This window comes from Melospiza melodia, chromosome 4, assembly GCF_035770615.1.
Source record: "Melospiza melodia melodia isolate bMelMel2 chromosome 4, bMelMel2.pri, whole genome shotgun sequence".
NCBI lineage: Eukaryota > Metazoa > Chordata > Aves > Passeriformes > Passerellidae > Melospiza > Melospiza melodia.
The window spans coordinates 71,404,971-71,418,796 of NC_086197.1; the positions used below are offsets into that span (position 1 = coordinate 71,404,971).

Sequence of the window (13,826 nt, forward strand, 5' to 3'; positions counted from 1 at the left end):
GGCTGCATGGTTTTCCCTAGGTGAAAAGAAAAATCACCAAGATGCACAAAACTAATGTTTGGGCTCTGTTTGTGGAGAAGTGATCACTGATAGCTTCCTAAACTTCACAAATGCTTCTTGATATCAATACTGTAAAGTTTTTTTTTATGGTCCTCCAAATCTTGAGGATGGGGAACAGAGGTGCCTAGAGATTGTTACACAGGGTACTGGAGCATATATGTTTCTTCCAGACAAAAAAAAAAGAGCATTTAAATGTATAATTCCTGAATGAGCAGAAATCAACAGCCTCTTATAAGAAATGCACATCACCAATTCATCTTAATTCTACAGCTGTGTTTCAAAAAAAGTAATTATTGCTTTTTTTCTTTTTCACAACACATCACTTCAGAAAATCGCTGGGGAAATAGTTATCAGGTAGATGAGACATTGTTTTGTAGTACCAAGTTGTGTAAATGGGTTTCAACAAGAAAAAAAAAATTCAGACCTAAGTTCTCTCGGATTTGCCTATGGATTAGCAGGATCTTGCCAGAATGTTCACAGTGGTTTTTCCTGATCTCTCTAAATGGTATGGGAAGCCTACAAAACCCTCTGTTTTTCTTCTCATCATTTACTTATCTGAGTCAGGGATGGAGAAGGGCACATAAGTAACATTTAGACAGCACAGCAATGGATCTGCAAACACCTATGATTTTTATAGAGTGTAGACCACAAGTCAAACTAAGCAGATGGCAGCATGGACAAAAACAAAGCAGAAAAGAAAGAAGTTTGCTCTGGTAAGCTCTGAGTAGAAATGTCTCATTAATAAACAACAAAACTTCTAATAAACTGGCTTACCAGAGTCTGGGGGACAAAAAGGGTTGCAAGTAAAGAGTAATCCTGACAACATTATCATACGTATTTTAAACAAGTGAGTAGTCTTTTCAAAAATATAATTTAGGCTTGTGTAAAACATAAAAATAAGTAACTCCATTGGGGGTAACTTAGTCAATGAAAGTCCACTTAAAGCTTACAGAAGTAGTCTGATATGGAATTTGTATAAGATAAGCTAAGTAAGTAACTGTACTTACTGTGTAAAGCTCGTTAAGTACTTTCATTAAGTCTTCATGAAGCTGAAATGAAATCTCTTTACTCTGTAATTAAAAAGAATCATTAGAAAAGGGCATGTAAAAACTGCATCATACATTTGTTTCTTGATATTTATACTCATTGCTCATCCTAGACAGTGAATGCAACGTTACTCCCAAAAACCATTCTGAATTACAGTGCACTAAAAAGAGTGATTCAGGGATGCAGAGGCAGACAGATAACATCTGGACAGAAGACTCCTAAAAAGAAACCCAGAAGTAGTTTTAAGGTATTTTTCCCATAAAGCATCAGGAAATTAGGTGCCAACAGAAAGGGGAAAGTTCAAGATTAATGTTTTTAATAGAACAAACTGTGTACTGTTTTATAATTGCTATGATATATACAAAAACGAAACCAGGCAGAATGTGATATTCTAGAGGGACATCCTGCCCAATTTTGCATCTAGTCTTTGTTTCTCAGCACATACAACTATCTAAATATTTATGCAAGAAATAATTGTGGCTCCTCTTTGAAACAGATAGCCAACTGCATAATATTCCACAGAGTGGGCTGCTGAACCAGCTTTGTTTAGCTTTTCTGGACTGTGACTTTACTTTCATTCTGACCCAGAAAAAAAAGAAATGCTTAGCAGCAGTTATTATCAAAGCAAATATGTCAAAACAAGAGCATTTAATTGAAGTCTCATTGAAATATATTCCTTTGTTAGTTTTCCACAGCAGCTCAATCTGATGCAAATGGTGGCAACTGTGCAAGAGTTGAAGGCATTTGTATCACAGCCTTAGGAAAACAGCTACAGAACAGAGCTATAGGACTTGGCAAACAGCCTGGCTACACTTCTGCTGTGATGCTCAGCATTCTAACATCCATGCTGGAAGCATCACATTTTTTTTTCTGAGAATAAATTGATAATTAGTCTGGCTTCTAAAAACTTCAACAGCACGATAGATAATGGCCTTAGCTATGAGAAGTACTTTGTATTTGTATGGAAGCCAAAGGAAAATCCTCATGGACAACTCATGTCCAAAGCTGCTAGCGCATACTTGGCCATCACTAAAACACCGGAAGGAATAATGGGTTTCTGAATGAGAATTAGCAGCACGACATCCACGTATGAGGAAAAACTACATCACACATCCCACCCACTGTGTCTTGCAGGAGGATGACACAGATACATACAGTAGCTCAAACAGAAAATTTGGGGTGTTTTTTTCTCCTGCTCCTACTATCCTACTTTAACTCTGGGCAATATTTTAAAGCACTCATCATATCACTTATCAGTATTCACTCCAATCATTAAATGCAAGATGGTTTTACACTGAGAAGAAGCTAGGAATATAATTTAAAAAAACACTTCAGTGAAATTCTTGTATACCCAAGGGCATTAGCTGTAGTAGCTAAGGCACAGTAAGACAGCTGCTCTGAAGCTGAGGTACACAGAATTACAGTGAAACTTTCCTTATTGCTTACATTTTTCAAAGATGCATTTTATGAGGTATGCATTAGTTCCAAAGTATCTAGAATACAAGGCTTACTACTTCCATTTCTCTGCAAATATCACATTATTTTTATCTAATAAGAAGAACAAAATTTCATATATGTAATAGTAGAGTGCTTATGAAGAATTGAAAAGGACTGCAGATTTGCAAGCTGCTCTAGGGAAATGCCATAAAGTCTTTAGGAAAAAATCTGAGCTGCTTTTCATTGCTTTACATTGGTACCCTGCCTTTAAAAGTCAGCAGCACAGCTGTAACACAGCTTACACATCTCCTCAAAGCTCCAAGCAGAGGCCACCTGTTTATTCTTGGATAGATACTTCTATAGTGCTGAATGTGAGTAGTTTTTAAAATTACTTTAGCAGAAAGAAGGGCAAGACATACAAATAAGATGTTTGACATTAAGATGAGAGCATACCCATGTGGAGGAAACTCTAGATGAAGTCCAGCTTTAAGCAGTTTATCCCTTTCAACTGTTGCTCGCAGCCATCCTGAGGCTGATGAGAATCAAACCCTAAATACAGCAACAGCAACTCTAAGGCAGGATGCCTTAATCTGGTAGTGCAGAAGTTTGTTTGAGAAGGTGAGACAGAAACCCCCAAATCAATTTTCTCAGGTTTTACTGTAAGCAAAGCACTCAGAGTTCATTGAAGGATGGACTCTCCTCTCAATGCAGTCCCACCTTGATGCAGGTAGACACCAGATGAGCTGTGGATTTGGTGAATGAGCACTATTTACTAGGAGCCATTTTTCCCCTTTGCTCCTTTCAAGCTCTGTCCAGCACTGAAATACAAACAGTCCAGGCCTCAGGATCTACTGGCTATCATGCATACATCATCTTTTCCAGGGCAACACAGTGATCAGTGGTAAATTTGAAAGTGAATGGAAGAGATCACAACAGAGAAAGATGCTTTTATAGAAGGACAATAAGCTTTAAAATGGAAAGCATAAAGAGAAGGAGGGAGGTGATCAGCAAAAAGAGTGAAAATTGGGAAGTGACAACCAAGCAATGCCACACAATCACAAAGGAGTCATCCCTCCACCACTTCATCTGTGGACTCCAACTAGCAGATGATGCCTGCAGTGATGGATAACATTTCAAATCATTTCAATTCTGATGAAATATTTTGTAGGAATTGTCCAAAAAAAAAAAAAAAAAGAAGAAATTTGGTTAAATTTAGCAGTATAAAAGGGATTTATTTTTCAAGAACCAACACATTTTTCTTTACCATTTAGGATCAAGAAAGCTGACTTGAGTGGCAAGCAACATGGCTTTTAGCATGTAATATATGGCATGTTAGAGCACCAGTTAAGAAGTAAATTTATTTTTAGTGGTTAATTGCTTTCCTATTTCTTGTTTATGCTACCTATTCCTTGCAGTAGGGCTCAGCATGTGTGAATGGTGTGCTCCTCTAGGAGCCTGTCCACAGGGTACTCAAACAACAGAAAATAAGATGCAGCACACATTTTCCCAGAGCTAAGTTGATAGCTCTAATCAGGCTATTAAAACCTGACTAACAATCACTGAAGGTGCTTAGTTACTCACTGTGCCCCTGAGAAATGCACTAGTAATCATTAACCAAAGGAATGAAGAATATAATAAAAATGTTAGAGCACATGCAAATTCCTGCTAAAAATATTAAATATGTTACTAATTTGGTTCAAGACTTTAAGAGACAGCAGTGTAATTTTTTCACTTGCTGGCAGCATAGATCATACACATGCAACCCACAGGCAAGTGTACCTAAAACCTCCTTTTGGTATGTGCTCAACTTTCAAAACATCAGTGCTCCTACTGATGTTATCAGGATTTGTATTTCTGGATAAAAGTCTAAAAAACTTAAAATTTTATTCCACATTAATATCTTTTCATTGAAATCTGTTAAAATTTTTTTCCATACATTTCAGTTAAAGTATAATTTGGCACTCTAGCTTTACTCTTGTTTATTTTAACTGCAATTTAAGCGTCAGTCCAGTTCTTCCTAGGACTCTTTAGTGTCTGTATTTAGCCTACACAACACTGCTCAGTTAACATAATTTAAGGAAAATATTCTGTGCCTATTGCTTTTAAATAAGTCTGCTGCTGGTCCCTGTGGGAAGTGAAGTGCATACCCTTCTTTTATGGAGGTCTCATGAGCTGTGTGACACTAACATAGCCAACTCAGTAAAATTTTTTCCCAGACTTGCCAGTCTGTAGCAACAAACAGCTCTGCTATCCCTTCAAACATTTATATGTTTAAGAAAATGATGCAAAAAATTTATATGCCACAATCTGTATAACACCAAACAGATTCAGTAGGTAGTCATATTCCTTGTTAATAGCCTGATTAAGGAACTAAAATATTTATTGTGCTTGGTTTCTCCAGCATCTTTTACTGTAAACATTGGAAGATATGTTCTTCTTGGCTTATGTAGATTTCTGTCCAAGGAAAATACATGTTTATAAATTATAAATATACAAATCTGCTTAAGGATTTTGTGAGTATGTGTTTATATAGTTGATTATTACTGCTGGGGTAACCAGAATCACTGCATGAAATATTCTGCATAATACTTTTCCCTTCCGCCTGACATTTCTCCTTATTACTTTATTCTTTAATTGTTCCCATGAGGCCAGCTACCCCATCTGCCTGAAGAAATGTGTAAGTATGCAAGGTTTGAACTCCACTACTTTATTTTTGTAATTTTATGTGCAGCATGAAGGGCAGGCATCAACAGCAATCTTACTGCTTTTGTATGCCAGCAACTACAAAGAAGAGATTAGGTGCCTATCTGAAAGTATGAGGCCTGACATAATGTCTCCCAACAAATGCTACAAAATCTCTGTACTAGATCCTATCTTTGTCTTGCATTTAGTACATTTAAACAGATGCCAGTTCCTGACCCCTGGAAAAAAAGAATGACAAATAGCTCCTGGAAGAACAAAATTAATTAATATCAACATGTTGAGGAGGCCAGACTAGACACCAAAGCCACACACAATCAGGTACTTGAATACAGCACATCCAGTCCCATCAGACCATGTAAGGCAGAGCCAATAGGGATCACTTCCCCAAAACAATCCAAATACCCAGACACACAGATGCATAAATGCACACAAAGGAAAAACAGAATGATGAAGAACAGAGACTGAGACAAGGACAAGGTACAAAGCCTAAGGAACAAGGACACCCTCACCACTACACTTTACCAGATCATCATTGGCTACTGCACACACCTTTACAGAACAAGGAGAGAAAGGTGCTGCTACAGACTTATGGCTTGTGCTATATCTCACACAGGAGGGGTAACAAAACAATACTCCAATGGAAAGCATGGCTGGGAAAGGAAGAAATTATAGGATCTTTTCTTTACTACAGTTCAAGCTGGAGTCAATCTTAAGATACAAATTCAAGCCACACTCCTCTAGAAAATGTTGGGCTCATTTCATGGAAAAGTTTCATTTGAGAACAAACACGCCCACCAGCAAGATGGAAAAAGTCAGTACTGTCTACCATTGAGAAGTAGAATGGGAAGTCCCATCCTCTTGGAAGGAGAAAGGGGGAGAAAAAAAGAGGAAGTAGAAAGAGTCAAGATATTCAGAGTGATTACGACTCTGCTGTTTTATCTCCTTATCTTGCTTGTGGGGCAATGGGGCAATCCACCCTGAGACACTTCCCCCTTCTGCAGCAGAAGACTGAGGTTTCAGAGCAGCACAATGAAGATCTGTTCTGATCAAGGGCTTGGTGTGTGTACTTACTCTCCACACTTGGAAATGGAGTAAAGCACCTTGCTACTACAGGACTGATGGAGAACTAAAACAAGGTAAAAGTAGTGATTTGTAACACCATTAGATTAATAAGCTGTAAGATATCTAACTGAAAGATCTAACAATTGAATACAGAGAAGCTTGACTAGCTGGTATTTGTAAATTATAGAATCACAGAGTTGTAGACATTACATGCTCTTGTGTGCAACCAACAGAGTACAGGTATTTCCTGCTCTTGACCGTGGACTGCAGTAAGACACTAAGCATGCACGTGTTAGTCTGTTTTTAAAATCTTCATATTTCTACTTGTTATTAATATTTATTACTTAGAGAGACAGTACATATTTCACACAATAGTATGATCAGATTCCAGAGTAGAAGTATCTGCAGGACATGATTTGTCTCTACTTTAATCCAAAATCTGTGAACAATGAACAAATTCCATATGCTTTCACAGGGATATGACACCTATTGAGACTGATTATACTTTTCTCCGACATTATTGTATTCTAAATACATTTTTTTTTCTGAAAGTAATCTGCAGAATCACAGAAATTAACAGAAATTGCTTAAATATGCTATTTGATGTTAAAAAAATCTCAAACAAAATCAATGCCATTTTCTTCAGGGAGAATATGATTTTGATGGAGGACATGTTGGCTGTCACCTTTCTCACTCTAAGTGCACCTTCTCTCTGCCCCTGTGACCTCTTTCCTGCATAGAGAACTGTAGCAAAGTACATGTGTTTTTCATCTGATCTTTTTGTTGCCCAGTAAACATCCATTATGCAGTTCTGTGAGTGCCTTAAGTTAGACTGCTCATTCACATCTCACACAAATTATCACAGGATCATGGAAGGGTTTGGGCTGGAAGAGCTTCATCATCAGTTCTGCACATGGGAACGAACAGCAAATAAATCACCAGTACTCTGCAGCAAGCACCATAGCAAGAACTGTGCACACTGGGGCTCAGTGGAAATACCAACCTTCTGCAACAAGTACTGAGCCTGACAGAATGTCTTAAAAATGTGTGCTCAGAATCGATACTGGTGAACAAGCATTGCCACATTGAGTGCACATGCCCACGAAGCTCACTTGTACCATACTGAGGTGCTGCATGTGTTCCTGCCACGCTTCCCCTAAGCCCTAAGTTATGGGCCTGGCTCAGATCCCTGCACAGAGCCTTTGCTTAGCTCAACTCTGCCCACGCTCCACCTCAGCTATCAGCTGTTTGACATGACACTCCCACGCTGAGTGTCAGCTGGCAAGCCCTGATGAAAGGTAGCAAAGGGCTGCTCAGGATCTGGGCTCTACTAGTGTCTGCTTCGAGTTATGCATGGCAGGACCACCTCAACTTCCCTGCTCTTCTTTCCCCTTTTATATTCCCAAGTTAGGAATATAAAAGCAAGAACAGATGCTAGCTCTTCTTCAAGAAGCTGTGCTAGAAAGAGAAAACTTGAAATGTTGCACCTGCATGGGAACAACATGGAGGACAGAGACAAGTTTATCAGGGATATGTTATGCCTCCTGTTAACACACTGAAAATACCCATGTATTCTCCTCCTTTTGAGAGAGAAGCTGCAGCAATCTCCATTAATAAATTATGAGTGAATATAAAAGGACACACACTTGTCCACTGAAAACTTTAATAATATACCATTTTATAGTCTACCTGGGCAAAAGGGAAGAAAAAGCAAAATTTCTAGTGTCAAAAAACTGAACTATGCTGAAAGCAAACAGATTTGTCTAATAATGCACACCTATTGAAGAAGACATAAACAAAGGGAAAACTATTCCAGATTAAAAAAAAATTCTACTGGTTTGGAACTCTGAGATATCTGCACATAGACAGTATGCAGCCCGTTCAAATCACTTTTCTCATTATTGGATCAATTTCTATAACTATCTTCCATTTCATTAAATTGAGTGGTCAGTAAATTACAGTTTTACATGTCAGACATATTATATGAACTACCCATTACTGATTGAGAAAATATAAACTTCAACTCTGTCCCTGTTACAGGTTTTAATGCATACCAGGAAGTTCTGTTTAAGTTTTTACTTTCATTTCCTCCAAGAACAATCGATGTGGTCCCTAAATGATTCTTCTCCCCACCCCAGGGCTATCTATGGTTGGGTATATGTGAAACCAAGTCCCTGTTCTGAAAACATTAACTTGGGTACCGCTGCTATCATTTCATCACACAATTTACATCTTTTAACCTTTACTCTTCTTGAACTGTTTTGTATGCTGATTGTCTACCAGCATCCCGCTGTGACTAATATATATGCATTTATAATCTATTTTTCTTTTGAAACATTTGAACAACAACACCTGCAAACACATGATGTAGATCTTGAGCTAAGGTTGCTTAGAGCGCTTGATTAGTACATGAGGGATTTACACACCATGCATGTGTTATGAAAATACATAACAGTCGTGGACAAGGACAAACATGTACAGAGACAACACTTAAAGGCTCTAATAGAAATACTTATCAAAAGTGTATGTTCATATTTAATATTAGGAAGAAAAGGAAACACTTTTAGGAGAATTGCAGCATATGCTACCAACTTTATATCAAGGGACTAAGAAGCAGATCCTTGCTTTGCCTTCAATCTGTTTCATTCACAATGAAATTATTTTTAAAAATAATTAATTAATACAGTGTTACTATTTTGGGAGACGTAAGTGAAAACTGTTTCCTTTCTGCATGGACAGACAAGTGTGCTTTTTAGACAAGGACAGGCTTTTCCCCCTGCTTTTTGGATATTTGTGATTCAGCTCTTAAGGTCACCAGCACATACAGCAGGATCCCAGGCATTTCAGCACTGAGTATCTACTTCAAAAGACAAGTCATGAAGAATTTATATGCATGCTAAAACAGATTTTATGCTGTGTGTGCTGAATCTTCTCCTCACATGCTATCTATTAGGACACTTTTGCCTGCCTCACGCATCTTATAAGCCTGGACAGAGGGCTGCAGGAGAGGCATTACCTTCTTGAACATTCTGGTGGAGTCTTCACTTATCTGCATGAACCGCATGATCACATTGTTCAGGTAGATCTCACTCAGCGTTGCATGGTCTTTGCTTTCTCTTCTCACTTGGTTCAGGAGTAAGTACCAGCAATTCACTGGTGACAAGAGGTTCTGGTCTTTCCTGAGGAAGGAGATACACACATGTATAACATATAGAAATGAAATGTTATTAACTGAAATGTCTCACTGACATTTACAGTCATAACTTGTTACATAAAAATATCTGCATCTGAACAATCTATCCATTCTTGGGATAACTCAGGTTAGGCAAGCCTCAGATGACTTTTAAGACACACTCGAGTCCCATGAGGCATGGATACTCTGCAAGCCACCTTAAAATTATAAAATATCTTTCCACAAAGCTTAGAGATGGAGTACATGTAAATGTTCAAAATCAGTAAAAGTCATTCCTGGAAGAATAACAGTAATTAATTTTTGATATCAGAAATAAACAAGCACTGGAAGCACAACCCAAATTCTTAATGAGCAGAATTGCAGGTGTAGCTGTTTCACTGCACTGGATTTGTATAACTGATGAAGTAGAAGAAAATGTCTCAAGCATCCATCTTCTGTGAGCAATGCTCAGAAATTCACAGCAGTCATAAATACACTGCTACTGCTAGTCCTAGATGTGTCAATTACAAGACAAAGAGCAGGACTGGACTTTTTCCAGTGATCCAATTCTGAATTCCCATGACAGACTGTTTGCAATGCAGGCCCACTCCCAGCTTTAATGTAGCAAAAAGTGAAATAAAAGATGACTTCTCATTTCTTTTACACAAGGCAAAATAAAAATACATGTAGTTCACAACTATTTCACAGACAAAAAAAACCCTTTATATAATTTGTCTTATGATTTTATTGACATTTAAGTATAAAGTTTGCCTTCCAACTAACTGCTCCAGAAACTTGCTGCTCTTTTTTTTCCCTCTTTTACAGGGATTCTCCTTTAGTTAAAAGGATAAAGCACATGAGGATCAAACAGGCAGAAGTGGTGATGAATTGAGAGAAACTCCCACAACTCTTGGCTAACTCTTCTAATAATTAGCTCTTCTCATTGTTAGAAATATGGCCTTTAATTCCCATCTAATCATCTACTTTCAGCTCTCACCCTCAGAATCAAAGCAACAAGGAATGATTAACAGAGAAGCGTATTTTCTTTTTCATCAGTGCTTTGCTTTGCTATGAATCAGGAGTTAAGAAAACTTCCTCCATTTGTTTCAGATAGACATCTTAACAGTGCTACTTCACAGCAAGGGCTTTTATCAGCCAGGTCAGACAACAGGAGCACTCCTGAAGGGCCATGCTGATACTACTTGGTCCTCGCTGCTTCTGTACGTCCCGAAGCTGATTCCACAGACCTTCCTGATTGCCCTGGGGGCAATGGTGGGAACAGCTCAGGGGACCAACAAATAAAGCCACTTTTGCAGTAACCTGTTCTCAAAGCAGAGAACAGCAAGAGCAAAGCCAAAGGTAGAACTCAAGTCATAACCCCCATGTACAGCTGCCAGTCTGGATTTAACATGTTTAAGAACAAGGAAAGATGTTTGTAAACATAAGGAAAAAAGATTTTGCCACAAGCAGAATAAAAGTCAGGGCTCTCTGTGAAGTGGTGACATATGCACAAGTTGGTTACTACAGAGAATCATTGAGTCACTAAAATGAATTTTAAGAAATATATATTAATGCTCTTTGAACTGTTCAAGCTGTATTTGATTAACCTTTCCTTTGCCAGATCTATTTGGAAAAGACTTTTGTCCTGAAACAACAGTTTTATCTGTGTATCTCTAGCACAGCACTGAGTGAACAGTGGGAAAATTATTTTTTAGTTTTACAAACACAAAATACTGTTCTAAATCCCTAAGCATATCAGAGCCAGACACATGCATCCATTAATCAGCTCAAGTCAGGAAAATAACCACATGAGACTATGTCAGCAAGTGATGCAAATGAAGCATTTGAGAAAATGCACTGTATGTTACAAAACTCAGCCATTAAAAGGATACATTAAATTGTAAACAACACAACGTTCACATCATCTTTACTCCTAGAAATCAGAGAGGTGAAGATGCAGCAAAGTTCACATGCAACAATAAATCAAAATAGTTTTATTTCTTAATGTCACTCTTGGCCAAAGTTGTCTTTTTTTTTGCTGTTGTAATGTTGACTGACCTTCATGCAGATGCTTCAAAATCCTACCGACTCCACCAGAAATGAGCACACAGATTTTCAAGCTTTTGGAGCTCTGCATTTCTTCTAGATATGGTATTTTGAGTAGTTTAAAATCCATATGGTAGGTTAGGGATAGTATTTCTGCAACTCAACTTTTAAGAAACTGAAACTACTTGTCAGAGGCTGCCATGAGTAACTGCATAGAGCCACATCAACACTGGTATTTAGGCACACATCCACCTTCTGCTGCAATGAGAACTGCTGTGCTGCTAAGCAGGGCTGGAAATTTTAAACAGGCCTTTGAACCAGCAACAGGTACAACAGGGGGGTGATATGCACAAGCAGGTTTCTCTTACTTGTACTGCTGATGATCCTTTGTACTCCTGGTTTTTGCCATGAACCTCTCTGCCAGTTTTTCCAGGTTTCGGGAGTACTCCATCTCTATTTCCGACTTCTTGCGGAAGAAATCCTGCAGATCCTGAAGAAGCTGCACTCTCATCTCAGTCTGCTGCTCCAGGCATTTCTGCTGCTCAACGAGTTGAGCTCGGATCTCTAATGAAACAAACAAATATCCACTCAGGTCAGTGAAAGCAAATTAATTGAATGTTACCAACCAAATTACAAACACTCCAGTGTACTTCATCCTCACAGCTACACCAGCTGGAGCAGGATTTGAGGTCCTGTGGGACACAACAGTGTCAGCTCTCACTTCTGCTACCACATGCTTCATCCCTCCATGTGCTGCCTGTCTTACAAACAGCTGGGGCTCAGGTGAGTCTCCACCTTCCTCTCCCATCCCTATTCTGGCCACTGGCACTAGCACAACATTCCACTTGGAGCGATCTCCTTGCAGAAGGTGGTGGTGATGCCCTGAAGAATGGCTGGATAAACAAGCAGCCTTTGGGCCAGGATCAGCCTGCTGACTGTCAGGTGTTCTGTCTTCATGTACACCATGGAAACAACCTTGTGATAAACCCTGGAGGCACTATCCATTGTAATTGTGCACAGGTGAGTTTCCGTGTCTGCCCTATCTCTGCCAGGGAAGGAACCGGTGTACTATAGATGCATCCAACAACGTTTTACAGCAAATATAGAGCAAAACATGTACCTATACTTAGAGACAACTATTTGAAAATTTGCACCTCTGCACAAGGTTCCAGAGACTATAGTATACTTTTTAGTATTTTTTAAAAAAATCATTTTAGAAGAATCTCAGTGTAGAAGAGAACAGATGCTCACAGTTCTCTTCTACAGCAATAAAGAAAAGCCTCCAGATAACCTACCACTTTTTGCCATATGCAAAATTACTATGTAATAAGGTTTTTATTTTAGAGATTTCTGGGGTTTTTGATTTTCTTTTATTTTGGTTGGTGATTTTTTAGCTGACCAGTTAAATACATTCTGAGAACATTTAGTCTAAAAAGATCCCTCTGGTTCTTTAGAGTTCATTACACATTTGTCAGCTGCCCAGGCACAGTGTACTCCAATACTGTGGAGTAGAAGGAATAGTATAAACACTTCCTGACAATAATATATGTGTATATTTTTTGCACAGTTTAATGCTATAATAAGGATTTATCAACAGCAAAACACCCAGAAGTGATGTTCATGTAAATGAAAAATTGCTGTGAAATTTTACTTGATTCTTAATGACATAACCATGCTGTGGGCAACAAGATCCTGGAAATCTTCAAAGCCCACAGCATAGTTTCAAATAGAAGAGCATTCTAAAAGTCATACTAACATCACATGGAAATGCAAACCACTAAGCACTAATAACACCACAAAATATTATCTGATACAACTAGGATCTAATGCATCCCTACTGATCTTAGAGCAGGTATGAAGGCAGAGATCCACTCTGCTGGGATTCAAATGTGTATACTAAAATAAGGTAGTACGAGCACAGAAAACTGTTAACCAATATATTTGCTGGAGGAGGGAGACATTGCAGTATTTTCTTCCAGATCTCCTGTGAGCTACCAGCTGCTGTGTTAATCATTAATGAGACCATCCATTTTTATAGTCTGGGAGGTGAACCAAAAAATTCACGGTTTGGTTTTCACTTCATTTCAAATCAGTTTGTTGGAAAAGAAACTGTGCCTCCAGCAAGGATAAGCCACTGTAATACAACACTGTATCAATGACATTCATGTACACAGAGGAGAAAATCACATCAGAGCTGGAAGGTTAACAACAGAAACAGATGCTCAAGACCACTTTTTTAGAGGTGTCTACTACTGCTAATATTGCAGTCATGGAAAAATCCTATGTATGGGGTACTGGC

The 13,826-nt window shown here is 38.4% G+C and overlaps 1 protein-coding gene across 2 annotated transcripts in view; it reads right to left on the reverse strand.

The window, feature by feature from the left end:
- Positions 1–13,826, reverse strand: part of SRGAP1 (SLIT-ROBO Rho GTPase activating protein 1) — a 138,361-nt gene that overhangs the window by 59,464 nt on the left and 65,071 nt on the right. For both annotated transcript variants that reach the window (XM_063155143.1, XM_063155144.1), the window contains exons 2-4: positions 11,896–12,091; positions 9,326–9,488; positions 1,068–1,130 (exon numbers count right to left, since the gene is read on the reverse strand). In XM_063155143.1, the coding sequence (XP_063011213.1) occupies positions 1,068–1,130; positions 9,326–9,488; positions 11,896–12,091 (422 nt within the window). The remainder of the gene's footprint in view (positions 1–1,067; positions 1,131–9,325; positions 9,489–11,895; positions 12,092–13,826) is intronic.